This window comes from Elephantulus edwardii, unplaced genomic scaffold (assembly GCF_000299155.1).
Source record: "Elephantulus edwardii isolate Elephantulus edwardi_28Jun2011 unplaced genomic scaffold, EleEdw1.0 scaffold00236, whole genome shotgun sequence".
Lineage (NCBI taxonomy): Eukaryota > Metazoa > Chordata > Mammalia > Macroscelidea > Macroscelididae > Elephantulus > Elephantulus edwardii.
This window is the reverse complement of record NW_006399986.1, coordinates 2,334,886-2,349,377: the sequence shown is the minus strand read 5'-3', so window position 1 is coordinate 2,349,377 and position 14,492 is coordinate 2,334,886. Positions and strand designations below refer to the sequence as shown.

The following is a 14,492-nucleotide window of genomic DNA, read 5'->3' as shown; positions in this document are numbered from 1 at the left end:
TGAAACTGAGGAGGACCTCATGCACTTGCTGCGGAGGGTCAAGGACTGCAGCCTTCAGTATGGACTGAGGCTCAATGTCCAGAAGACAAAGATTCTCACCACTGGACCAATTGGCAGCGTCAGTGTAAAGTACGTATCACTAATTGCCCATGCTGACTGTGCGCGTGCGCTGGGAGCTGTCCGTGGTGCTGCGCCCTGACGCGCGCCTGTAGACCCTACGCCACAGTGCCTCCAACTGGCCCCCTGTGGGATTGTAGGGCACCGCGGGCACTGCCAGAGGCCCTTACAATTCCAGGAAACTAAGGTTCTCATTCTTAAAGTCCACAGACATGTCTTGGAACTGTTGAACACTGGAAGGACCCTGGAGATCTGTAAAATGCCCAGAATAAAGGTCTTTAGTGCCTGCCTGATGTAGTGGGTGGCAACAGAAGGTACAAGGTTCCAATCAGCTGTGTGCTCTGGTGCACATTTTGCGTCTGAATTGGCCTTACAGCAATGGGTTTGTTGTTCGGTGTGGGTGGGTCTCACAGCTGATATGTCCTTCTCCGAGGCTGGGACGTGGTTCCCACAGTTGACCCGTCCTCCACTTTGCTCATCTTTGGTGGGAAGGAATAAGTTTTGAATGGACCCTCTTCCCTAAAGGAAACGCCGAATAATCATCTTCGTTACTTCTTTGTCCCATCTGGGGTTGATTGGTTATGGAAGGTCCTTCCTTGGCACCTGGGCCCATAGGGTGGGTCTGAGAGAGGCGGGTCCTGGGGAGGGAGCACAGTCTTAAAAGTGGTATTTAAAGCCCAGCTTCTGAGGGACCTAGGTGTTCACCGTGAGCCAAACAGGAAGGAGTTCCCTGAGCAGAAGGAACAAGGGGAAAGCCTCTAGCAGAATCTCTGTTTACGGCTACTTCCTGTGGCAAATAGAGGGGGAAGGAAGCTATTGGGTTCTTTTCTGAAAGGTGAGTCCAGGGTTGGCGGCAAGAGGGGCAGCGAAGGGGCATGGTGTACATGGTGAGAAGGGACCTGGAGAGGAACAGCCCTAGGGTGAGGGGGGGAACAGGCCTAGGGTGAGGAGGTATAGGGGGTTCGGAAAGAGGGGGCAAGGAATGGTCTTGGAGTGGCAGGCTGGATTTGATGTGGGAACTGCGCCAATGATATGGAGGTTTCAGGAAGGAAAGTATTGGTTTCGTCAACCTTCTTGCACGGTACCGCAGAGAAACAGCCTTTATGTGGTTTTGAGGGTCTGCTCTCCAATGAAGGAATGAAGCAGGGGGAGATAGCAGCCAGCCCCTCCAGGTTTGCCCAGCTGTGCTTGACCCACCCTGCCCTGCCTCTAGAAACCAGCTGGAGGATCACCTGGGAGTCTGTGCAAGCAAGGAGCGATTTCTGGTGGCTTCCTTGTAAGGCATTGCACTGCTGATTCAAAGGCCCATGGTTTGAATTCAACCACTGTTTGGGGAGGAGAAAGATGGGCAATCTCATCCCATTCTCTAAAAGCCCCACAGAAGGGTCGGGTGTGACTCAGCTTTGATAGCACAAGTGGGAGGCAGTGAATTTTTTGTGAGGAGCCCAAAGGGGGCAGAAGAATAGTGAAACCCTGTGGCTTTCCCAGTTGGCTGTAACTGATGTGTCAGACGGGCTCTCCCTGAGGGCAATGCATTTGGGTTTTTAATTTTTTTTGTGTGCCCATTTCAAAGATGTGAACATTAAGGCTGGAAGGTTTGGAACTAAGATTAGCTTGGTCCGAGGAGAGAATGTAGGGTTACAGGGGCAGATTGGAGTGACTGTGGGGGGACTTGGCTGACCCACTTGGCTTGCTTTCAAATCCTAATGGGAGGTCCAGTTTAGGCCGTGCCAACAGCGCACAGTCTTCACCCCCGAACAGAAGGAAGTGCTCGAGGACTATTTTACAAAGTCCAGATTTATTGGACATGAGGACTGCTTGGCTCTGACCGAAATACTCCAAGTTCCGGTTCACCAAATCCAGGTCTTCACTGAGACGGTTAAGGGGGTGGGGAGCATCCCCATAGTCCTGCAGAGCCTGGTGGTATAATGGATAAGGACTAACTTCGAGTAGAATTACCTAGTAATGGGTCTTATTTCAACATTGCAGCTTTGTGCTCCCTCTAAGGCAGTTCTACTGTTATCCAGGGGAATTTAAGTGGGAATAACAGTGGAAATTAACCCAACAGGAAAAATATCTGCAAAAGACTCAAGCAAGACCCACACCTCACTCCATACACAAAAACCCACTCAAGGTGGATCATGGACCTAGGACTAAAACCAAGGACTATGAAATTCATTACAGAAAAGCTAGGAACAACACTAGAAGTCCTAATCCACAACATTAACAGTCTTTCCAGTATCCTGGAAAAGCTACAACCAGGAGAAGATAACATAGATGAATGGGACCTTCTAAGACTCAAATCCCTATGCACATCCAAAAACTTCTCCAGTAGGGTAAAAAGGGAAGCCACTGACTGGGAAAAAGTATTCGGTAATAACATATCAGATAAGGGACTTATATCCAGAATTTATGAAATACTTGAGCACCACAACAAGATAAAGGCAAATAATCCAATAGAAAAATGGGCACAGGATATGAACAGGCACTTCACCGAAGACGACATTCAGATGGCTAACAAACACATGAAGAAATGCTCAAAATCCCTAGCCCTAAGAGAGATGCAAATTAAAACAACTATGAGATATCATTTCACCCCAGTCAAAATAGCAAAATTTAACAGAACAGCAAGCAACAAATGCTGGCGAGGTTGTGGAGAAACTGGAACCCTGATTCACTGTTGGTGGGAGTGTAAAATGGTGCAACCCCTGTGGAAAGCAGTATGGCGCTTTCTCAAACAGTTGCAAATAGAGATACCATTTGACCCAGCAATTCCACTACTGGGAATATACCCTGAAGAGACCATAGCTGACATCCAAGCAGATATATGCACACCCATGTTTATTGCAGCTTTGTTCACAATAGCAAGGAGTTGGAAACAACCTAAGTGCCCATCAACAAACGAATGGCTAGAGAAGCTGTGGTATATTCGCACAATGGAATACTATGCTGCATTGAAAAACAAGGAACTCATGCAATATTATTCAAAATGGTTGACTCTGGAGAACACTATGCTGAGTGAAATATCCCAGTCACAAAAGGACAAATATTACATGATGCCGCTGTTGTAGAATGGGACTGTCCTTGGGGTTGGGGAGAGACTGAGTAAGATGGGTTCAATAATATATACTGCACTGAAACAGAGGAGGGAGAGAACCGTCTAAAAGAGAGATGTAACTGGGTATTTCTGTCATCACAGGAGACTAGAGCGAGGGCTGCATGGTGGAGGGGACCTGGGGGAGTGTTTGTAAAACAATGAAAGAATCTTTTCTTTTACTTTTCCATAATTTTTGGACTCATGTACTTATAACTTGTTAGTCAAATTTGTGTCTTCTAGGTTGCAACACCCCCATGATACATCTTGAAGGATATGTACATGTACAGCCAAGCACAATCAATAAGAGTGCATCTGAATTCCAAAATCAATCTCCATAATAGTCTATGTGTTTCCTACTGCCAAAGGGGCCCTTTAGAGTAGTGAGAGAAGATCTTCACCCTGAAACCCACAGCGTCCCTTTTCAGCAGGAAGTAGCTAAGAGAATACGCCATCCCCTTTTCCTTATGACTCAGGGTGAAGTCTCTCTCAGGGAGGAGTGATAGGGAATGGCAAAGGACACACTGACAAAGAAGATTAATCAGAACTGGCTTTGACAAGCACTGTGGCATTTGGACAAGAACAAACTGGGAGGAGGGTAGAGAGAATAGTGCAACAATGAATGAGTGGAAGCCCAAAATCTCTGTAAATGTTTATGAAAATTAATAAAATATAATTATAGAAAAAAAAAGAATATTTAGGACAAAGAAAAAAAAAGAAATTAACCCAACAGGAATGAACATGGGACCTTCTGAGTCCTGGGAGACCCTCCTTGCAGCCTTGTACAAGTGCCCTACCCCCATTCTGTCCCCGCCCTCTGGATCCTCCTGAACCATCTCCCCAAAACAACCCAAACCACCTGTGTGGATCCTAAGACTTGTGTCATTTCAACTAGGTTTCTTAAGCTTTTCTAGCTTGTGGCCTTGGGGAAATTGATGAGGCACAGGGTAGCAGCTGGGAGAGTTGATTCCTTCCAAGTGTGTAAATATTAACCTGAGGAGACTGAGTTCATGGAACTGCCTGCCAACCTTGGGATAACAAGAAGCTGGAGATGTCACATGCTGGGCCCCAGATCTGCCGCCCTAAGACGGAGGGGCCCTCTCACTGGGTCTAGGTAGAGGGAGGCAGGAAGGTACCTCTTCATCCAGTCTGCTCACTACCCACAGCGTTTGCTGGTAGGTGTGGTTCAAGGACCACCGCTCCAAAGCATCGCTGGAAGTGAAGAAGCAGAAAGAGTAGCAGACAGAACCTTCTGCGGCTGCGCACAATCCCATGCTCGCCTACGCCCCTGCAGACACCACTGCGCCTGCTGATGGCCCTGCCCCTGCCTATGTCCATGTGCCTGCAGACTCCACTGCGCATGTCCCTGCACCTCACGACGCCCCTGTGCCTGGCCCTGCACCTGTCAATGTCCCTGCGCCAGAGGATCCCGCCTTCTCGGGGAGTGCGGGTTTCGACACCCCAGTTCCATCCACCTCCTTTGGCTTTTTGCCAAGGGCCCAATAAGCCAATGATTACAGCCAGGACCAGGCCTCCGGGGCCCTTTCAGAAGGCACCCAAAAGGATCCTTGGGGCACCCCAGCCTATATACACAATATGCCAGCACCACGGGTGACTCACCAGATTCCACAAGCTAGAACTTTACAGGGCTTTTTACAGAGCTACAAAGCCCTTCCAATGTTTAGTCCCTGGACGTGTATGTGGACTTGATGAATGAGAACAGTTGTTTGCTGAGGGTTTTCTTTTAAATTATCATGAATTTTTTTATTATTAATTTCAATGAACATCTACAGAGATTTTGGAATTCCATTCATTCATTGTTGCACTTTTCTCCCCACCCACTCACCCCCACCCCCCCCCCCAGTTTGCTCCTCTCCTTGAAAAGCAAAAGAAAACCTCCTTCATTGGTACACAATCCCCCGCCCAGCACCTCCCCACTCCCACCCCAAGTACACTCCACTCTGCAACCCTCATTCCGAACTCTTGTGATAAACATAATGCCCTAAAATATATTAATTTTAAACTACTCTCTTCCCTCATTGGCTTCAATGCAGTCAACATAATTTATCCAGTTTTTCTCAGTCTTACCCCCACCCCAATGTCAGCCTCATTCTACAACAGTGGCATCATATAATATTTGTCCCTTTGTGACTGAGATATTTCACTCAGCATAATGTCCTCCAGAGTCACCCATTTTGAATATTGCATGAGTTCCTTGTTTTTCAAAGCAGTGTAGTATTCCATTGTGTGAATATACCACAGCTTCTCTATCCATTCATTTGTTGATCGGCATTTAGGCTGTTTCCAACTCCTTGCTATTCTGAACAAAGCTGCAGTAAACATGGGTGTGCATATATCTGCTTGGATGTCAGTTAAGGTTTCTTTGGGGTATATTCCCAGTAGTGAAACTGCTGGGTCGAATGGTATCTCTATTTGCAACTTTTTGAGAAAGCGCCATACAGCTTTCCACAGTGGTTGTACCATTTTACACTCCCACCAACAGTGAATAAGGGTTCCAGTTTCTCCACAACCTCGCCAGCATTTGTTGCTTGCTGTTCTGTTAAATTTTGCTATTCTTACTGGGGTGAGATGATATCTCATAGTTGTCTTGATTTGCGTCTCTCTCAGGGCTAGGGATTTTGAACATTTCTCCACATGCTTGTTGGCCATCTGAATGCCTTCTTTGGTGAAGTGTCTGTTCATATCCTGTGCCCATTTTTCTATTGGATTATTTACCCTTATCTTGTTGTGGTGCTCAAGAATTTTATAAATTCTAGATGTGGTGCTCTCAAGAATTTTATCAATTCTAGATATAAGTCCCTTATCTGACATGTTATTACAAAAGACTTTTCCCCAGGCTGTGGCTTCCCTTTTTACCCTGTTGGAGAAGTTTTTGGATGTGCATAGGGATTTGATTCTTAGAAGGTCCCATTCATCTATTTTATCTTCTCCTGGTTTTAAATTTTTCAGGATACTTGGAAGACTCTTTATGTTGTGGATTAGGACTACTAAAGTTCTTCCAAGCTTTTCTTGAATGAAGTTTACAGTCCTTGGTTTTAGTCCTAGGTCCATGATCCACCTTGAGTTGGTTTTTGTATATGGAGTGAGGTGTGGATCTTGTTTAATTTTTCTGCAGATAGTGTTCCAGTTTTGCCAACACCATTTGTTAAAAAGGCTGTCATTTCCCCACCTAACTGATTTCATCTGTTTGCTGAGTTTTAAGGGCTTTCTAAGAAGAATTTTGCCCCCTATTACATATGTATTAAAATACAAACTTTTTTCCAAAATTTTATGAGTGAAATGTATAGTAGAGCAAGTTGACTTTCCATTCAGTTTATCCTCTCACTCTCACTTGCTGGCTTTTGAATCTAAACCAACTCATAGCTGACTCTCCCTTTAGTTTCTGAGGCTGTAATAGCACTGTACCTCCAGAAACTATGAACTTTGATCAATGTCGATAGTTGTAGAGGGGCATCAAGCCTTTTGTTCAGAGTCCCTATGAATCATGCACGACTCCAAGGCAATCATCAATAGCACTGGAAGAGAGTGCCTATCTTTCTTCCAAAGTGGAGATTCGAACTGCCAGAGAAGAGAGGCCTCTAGGATTAGCAATTACTCTACATTCGTGGTAGGGCGTTTGGAGGGAGATCTGGTGGCTTTGTGGATAAAAAGTTGCACTGGCAACTCTGAAGCAGGAGGTTCAAATCCACCCTGGGAAGATGGGGGTGGAGGAACTACACAATTTACATGATCTCAAAATTCACTTGAGGGTGAGCTACGAATTGATGATCCTCACCCGACAGCTAATAACAGTGCATTACTTTGGTCTTTAATATGAAAAATATTGCGGAAAAATTGCCAAGGACTTCGTACAAGGCTCTGCAGATCACAGTAGTTCATATGATCCTCTGACTCAAAATGTCCCATGCCAGTCCGTCTCACTCCCAAAGGGCGAGCCCTGTCCCTCGGCCGGCCCCTTCTTCTGCAGTTTTGTTGTGGCCATCTTGACCCGGTATAGGTCCCTGACCATTATGTTAACCCACCTCTGTAAGGGTCGGCCTCTTCCCTGATGGTCTATTTTACTAAGCATGATGTCTTTCTCCAGGCCCTCCTACTTTCACGTCCAAAGCATAGGAGGTAGAGTCTCACCATCCATCCTTCTAAGGAGTATTTTGTTTTCATACATTTCTGCCAAAACCCTCTTGTTTGATCTTCTGGCACTCCACGTGGTGGTTGGTGGTGTTAGGTTTCTCCATCAAAGTGGAGTAACTCACAACAACTCTTAACAGGTTTTTTCTGATGTTGTTATTTGAAGTCGAGTTGCCTGCAACCCATAGTAACCCTGTGCACAGCAGCTCTGAAGTCAGCCCTGTCCTGAGCCAGTCTCACTGATTCCAACACACCAACCACCGTTGTCCCAGTGACTGTATCAATTCATGTCATCCGGGGTCTTCCTCTCCTGCGCTGTCCCTCCACTCTTCCGAGAATGATGTCCTGCTCCAAGGACTGGTCCCTCCTGGCCACGTGCCCTAAATATGTGAGATGGAGCTTGAAAATTCTAGCCTCCAAGGAGAGACTTGTTTTCACCCTCTCCAAGACAGAACGGATGTGTCAGAGATAGTGAAGTTGACACAAGATAGGGTGCAGGGCTATCATACATACGGTCCCTAAGGGTCGCAAGTGACTGGAAGGCACATAACAAAACAGCAACAACTAAGATAAAGACATTCCCCCCTAAAAGCCTTATCTAATCTTTCTGATTGCTGTTGCCCTTTTCACACCAGAATCAATGTCTTTTATTGTCAATAATGTCAATTATCTGTCAATAATGGCCAAAAAGATAAGGGGACTCAGTGAAAGACTAGTCACCCTCCTAGGGGTTCATTGCCGGTGAAGGGATTAGCATGCCTCCTTCTTTTCACTTGCCTGGTTACCAACCTAAGACAGGAACAGGGCCAAAGATGCCCTGCTTTCCAGTGATGGATAAGGAACCTGTGAAAAAGAAGAATGCTAGGCATGAAGCCTACCACAGATGTGAGCCATTAATGACCTTTTATATATTGGAGAAGGGGGACCCTGTGGGAGGCCATCCCCAAAGGGCCTTGGCTCTGACGTGAGCAACCCTAACTTATTACACTTGTGCCTGTTTTGCAGTGGAATAGGCTCTATCTAGGCCACCCTGCCCCTTCCTGGAAAGGCACTTGCCTCATTGGTTCAGTTCTTGTCCTTCAGCTCCTTAGGGCATTCCTCCTTCCTGTGGCGGATAGATATCCTAGGGCCGGGTTTCCATAGCAACACCACCTACTTCAAGACAACTGCATGGTTCCCCTATAAAACCTGGAGTAAAAGCCAGAATAAATGAGACTTGATCGGAATTTCGTCTTGTCTCAATTCGTTGTGCCCCTTGTCCCTTTCTCAGCCCCACTCTCCCTCCTTCAGGCTCATGTTGAAGAACCTGCTGGCCGGGGCACACTGGCAACTCTGAAGTAGGAGGTTCAAATCCACACTGGTAAAAAGATGGGGGCCGGGAGTCTGGGGGGGGGGAACTTACACCGTTTACATGATCTGAAACCTACTGGAGGGTGAGCTATGATAGAGTGCTGCCCCAGATTCAACAGCTGTACTCCCAAGTGGCTCCACCGCTCCTGTGTCCACCCCTGCGCTTCCATCATACTGACCAGGTATGGGACTTTTTTAATCAGATGATCATATGATCTACTGTGCGGGTGGTGAAAGGCTGAGAAAGAAAAAGAGGTTGGTTTCATAATTTAAAAAGTCATTTCTAGATTCATCAGGAAATACAATGAGGAGAATGACAGGATAATATCCATGCTCATACAAGGAAGTCCAGTGAATACTACTATCATTCAAGTATATGCACCTACAACTAGAGCCAAAGAGGAGGAAATGGAAGATTTCTCTCAACTTTTGCAGTCCGAAATTGCTCAAACATGCAGTCAAGATGCATTGATAATAATGGGCGACTGGAGCGCAAAGATGGGAACAGGGAAGAAGGATCAGTAGCTGGAAAACAAGGACTCAGTGACAGAAATGAGGCTGGAGACTGAATGATAAAATTCTGTACATTCAGTGATTTATTCATTTCAAAGACCTTTTATAAGAAACACAAACGCAGGTTATACACATGGATTTCACGTGATGGTATGCATAGGAATCAGACTGATTACATTTGTGGAAACACTCGCTGGAGAAGCTCACTATCAGTAGTGAAAACCAGGCCGGGGGCTGATTGTGGGACAGACCACCAACTACTCATATACTCTAGTAAAAGCTGAAGTTGAAGAAGATTAAATCAAATCCATGGGAACCAAAATTTGACCTTAAGTCTGTATCACTCGAATTTCAAAACCATCTCAGGAATAGGTTTGAGGCCTTGAGACCCAGTGAGTGTAGACCAAATGAGCTGTGGGAGGACATCAAGAATGAAGAAGAATGCAAAAAACCCAAAGATACATGGATCAAATCCACCAGCTGCCCCAATGAAGAATTATGGGATATGTCTTCCTCTGCAGATTAGCTGTCCTTGAAAAAGGCAAGAGGCTAAGGTGTGAGTCAGTTCCTACTCGATGGGACATAACACGCTAGGCTCATGGGGAATGTGTTATTAGAATGAGCTACACAAATTTGGGGTTTGTTTCTTGAGTGCAGATTTACAGATCACATTGGCATTTCATACAATCTTCACAGATGTTTTGTCTTCAGCTTTCATTGTCATTGATGAACATCATTAATTACACTATCTAATCAGCCCTGTGGTGGACGCTGCCTTTCCACTCCCCCTATTTGGCTGTTTGTTTTCCCCTCTCCATCCCCCTCCCTCTTAATCCTTCCCTCCAGCACTGTTAATCCTGAGAGATTAACTCTATCTGGGTGGAAACATTTGTTGATCTATTTTTTCTTTTTATTATAGAAGACTTACAAGTGTCTTATTTCTCTTCAGACTTTAACTCAATGGTGTTTTTTTCATTTTTCTCCCCTCCCCCCGCTTCACATTCCTGTTAACCATCCAATATTGACGTTGCTGCTTAAACCTTTCCTTAGCTTTTAATACTAGTGGTCTTATGCCATAATTCTCTTTTTGGTGCCTGACTTCTGTCACTCAGTACCATTTGTCCTAAACTCACCCACTCCACACAGTTTTTCGATGACATCTAGTACTCCATTGTGTGGCATGTACCGCTTTTCTGGATTTCTGTATTTTTACACCTGAACGTCAGTAATATAGTTTCTTTAGCCCTTCCTCTGTGGATGGATGCTTGGGTTGCTTCTATTGGAAATAGTAAATATTAATCATAAATGTTGTTGATGATTGCTTTCACGTCAAGCACAGCAGATAGCAACCCTATGATCAAAAGGCCTGAAGCCCCTCTATATCTATCGACATTTATCCAAACTCATAGAGTTTCCAAAGGCATGTTATTTAGGAAGTGGATGCCGCTCCTGCTTCCAAAATAGTGCTGTAACAAACAGCGGTTTGTGCATGCCAATTTGCGTCCCAGCCCTTGTTTCTTTGGGATATATACCTAGTAGTGGGACTGCAGGATCAGATGACTTAACTGTTCCCAGTTTTTTAAGGAAGCACCAAACTTTTCCATACGGGTTACAGTATTTCTCGTTCCCATGTGGAGTGCGGGAGATTTCCAATTTCTCTCCACCTTCACCAGCATTTGTGGTTTGCTGTCTTACTGAATTTTCGTATAGTTCCTGGGGAAGGTTGTTTGGGTGCTCTGGTTCTGTGGTTTTTGTTTTTTTAAAGAAAATATTTCTGCCAAAACACTGCACAAAGACATTTTGTAAACAGTCATTTTGGGGAATTCTGGCAGTGTCACCTATGATTGATATCTGTGCCCCTGCCCCCTGAGCTGCTGAGTCTCACTTGCACCTCCTGTTCTACTCTACTGTCTCCAAACTGCAGAACAAAATTCACTGATGAGCAGCTCATAGCTGAGCCTCCAGGGGTTGTCAGGGAAGAAGACGGGCACTGTGACCAAGACAAACTGATACAGGGAAAGTACCAACGGGCTTGGGTGTAACCAATGGAGAGAACGTTACTGGGTAGTCTTGCAAGTAGTTCACAAGGTTGCTGTGAGTCTTAGTCACTTTAAGGACACCTGATAACAACTGATTTAGTAGGACGCCAACCTGGACACCTGTGCAAAACCAAATATGACTAACTTCAACGCAAACTGAAGTTCAAGTTCCAGGCAAGCTTGTTTTCTGGCGCTTAGATATGTTGCTCATTGCATCAGTGACAGCTATTTCGGTGCTGTTTTTATACAACGTGAAGTTTTGTGCCAAATGCATGATCGATTGAAGGGAGTGTTTGACAGACAGTGAGAATGGCCAGCACGCAGCACAGAGGTCAAGAGGAGGGGAGCGCCTGCTGTTGTAAAACGGAGCCTCAGACTTGCTCCAGCCAAGGTTGGCAGCGCCCTGCAAGTGGTCAAAGTGGCCAATGAAGCACGAAGAAACCAAGCGCTAGTGCATTTACATTTTACTTGGCCTGATTTTTTTTTTTTTAAATATGGAACGCTTCACAAATTTGCGTGTCATCCTTGCGCAGGGGCCATGCTAATCTTCTCTGTATCGTTCCAATTTTAGTATATGTGCTGCCGAAGCGAGCACTGGCCTGATTTTTTTTAAAAAGATATTTTAGTTGCCTTTGAGTTCATCCAAATTCACTGTATACCCCGATGTCCAGTGTGCCATGCAAGCACTTCTAATATAGCAGTCTCTGGTGGCCTAGGATGCAAGGGGCCACACAGCCAACACCAAGCCACGTGGTTTGAATCCACCGGCTGCTCTGCAGGAGAATGTTGTTAGGTGAGGTTCAGTCTGACCCACAATTTATGAACCACAGATCTGAGCCCTGTCCCAATCTCACAGTCTCAGACACACATCACCTGCAGTCACTATGTCAATCCACCTACGGAGAGAGGGTCTTCGTCCCCTTCGCTGACCCTCCACATGTCCAAGCAGGATGTCCCTCTCCAAGGAACAGCATCTCCGAGCTACAGGCCCAAAGGATGCGAGAGGACGCTCCCCCATCTTGCCTCCAAGGAGCAACCTGACGTCACCTTCTCCGAGAGGGATCTATTTGTTATTTGGGTGCCATGGACTGCCCTGCAGGTTGAAGGTGGGTGATCACCTCCCTTGAGATTTCCAGCCCTTGAAAACCCTCTGGAGGCTCAGCTGTGAGTCAGTTCCAACTGGACAGCAAGCGTTGCGGGTTCTGCATTAAACCTCGCATCCCAGGCTCGGGTTATCAAGTTCTTTGTACACATGTCGCTGGGCTGCGCCCCTTCCCAGTGTGAGGCCTGGGTGAGGCTCCAAGCAGAACTCCGGGTGCTCCACCATTAAGGTTTTTAGTGCCCGCGTGGCGTAGTGGGTTGCAACAGAAGGTTCAGGGTTCTAATCCACTGCACACTCTTGTGTACATTTTGCGTCTGAAATGGCCTTACATTGATGGTGTGAGTGGGTTGGGTGGGTGTGATTAATTTGCTCATCTTTGGCGGGAAGAAGTTCTAAGTGGATCATCACGCCCTCCCTCAAGGAAATGACGACTTCGTTAATCCTGGGGTTGATTGGTTATTGAAGCTCCTCCCTGCGCACCTGGGCCCGTAGGGTGGGTCTGAGAGAGGCGGGTCTTGGGTGAACACAACCTTAAAGGTGGTATTTGAAGCCTGGCCTCTGAGGGAGCCAGGTATTCACAGCGAGCCAGGCTGGGAGCACTTCACTGAGCAGGAGGACTGAACGAGCGGAAAGCCTCTGAAAGGATGTCGGCTCCCAGCGAATTCCCTGTGGCAGAGAGCCAGGGAAGGACGGTGTTGGGTACATCTTCACAAGGTGAGTCTGGGGTTGGGGAAAGAGGGGGAGGGAAGGGGCCTGGGTAGGAAATGGCCTAAGGTGGAGAAGAAGCCTAGGGTGAAGGGAACAGGACTAGGGTGGGGGGGGGGAACAGGCCTAGGGTGAGGGGAACAGGCCTAGGGTGGGGGGAAAAGGCCTAGGGTGCAGGAAACAGGCCTACGGTGGGGGGAAGATGCATGGGGGTCCTGGAAAGGGGAGGGAGTTGTCCGGGAAGAGGAGGCCTGCAGCGAAAGCCTGGGTTCCATGTGGGAGCAGGGACAAAAAAATTGGAGATTCTAGGAAGGAATGAACTTGTTTGGTCCAGCTTCTTGCACCAGGCTGGGAAGACAGGGCCTCTGTGTGGTTAGGGGGCCTGTTTTCCAATCAACGAAGAAAGCAGGTAGAGATAGCTGCTGGCCCCTCCAGGTTCGACCAGTGGTGCAGGACTCACACTTTCCTGCGTCTGGAACCATCTGGAGGATGAACTGGGAGTCTGTGCGAGTAAGGAGCGAGCTCTAGTGGCTTCGTTGGAAGGCATTGCACTGCTGGCTCACAGGCCCGCGGTTTCAATCAGCCTCTCACACCCTGCGGAAGGGTCAGCTGTGACTCGAATCGGATAGCATGTCAACTGGGCCGCAAGGAGTTTTTTTGTGAGGAGTCCAAAGGCGGTGGGTGCACTGAGCGTTGTATCACCAGCTGCTCGGTGCCCTCGCGGGACAACAGGAATCCCTGTGGCTTTCCCAAGTGGCTGTGAGCAATGTGTCAAACAGATTCTCCTTGAGGGTAATGCATTTGAGTTCTTTTTACATTTTTTTTAAATTGTACCCATTTCAAAGATGTGAACACTGAGGGTGGAAGGTTTGAAACTAGGATTGGCTTAATTCAGGGAGAGGATGTAGGGTTGCGGGGGGGGGTTGTCGGGAAGGGCTGGAAGGGGGGCTCACCTGACCCACTTTGCTTGCTTTCAGATTTTAATACCGAGGTCCAGCTTAGGCCTCACCACAAGCGCACAGTCTTCACCGCCGAACAGAAAGAAGAGCTCGAGTACTATTTTTCAAAGGGTAGATATATCCAGAAAGAGGACTGCTTGGCTCTGGCCAAAAAACTCAAACTTGAGACTAAAACAATCCAGGTATTCACTGGGATGGTCAAGCGGGCAGGGAGGGTCCCCATAGTCGTGCTGAGCCCGGTGGCATAATGGATAAGGGCTAACTTTGAGTAGAATTACCCAGTCACCATGGGTCTTATGTCAACACTGCTGCCTTGTGCTCCCTCTAAGGCAGTTCTACTCTGTTATCATGGGGAATTAGAGTGGAAATAACAGTAGAAATTAACCCAACAGGAACTAACATGGGCCCTTCTGAGTCTTGAGAGACCCTCCTTGCAGCCTTGTACGTGTGCCCTGTCCCCATCC

The 14,492-nt window shown here is 46.9% G+C and overlaps 1 protein-coding gene across 1 annotated transcript in view; it reads right to left on the bottom strand.

Moving 5' to 3' along the window:
* The window catches only part of LOC102862374 (skin secretory protein xP2-like), a 19,354-nt gene extending 14,869 nt beyond the window's left edge, over positions 1-4,485 (bottom strand). Inside the window, exon 1 of the mRNA XM_006898713.1 lies at positions 4,348-4,485. Within this exon, the coding sequence (XP_006898775.1) occupies positions 4,348-4,485 (138 nt within the window). The remainder of the gene's footprint in view (positions 1-4,347) is intronic.
* Positions 4,486-14,492: the final 10,007 nt, after the last annotated feature.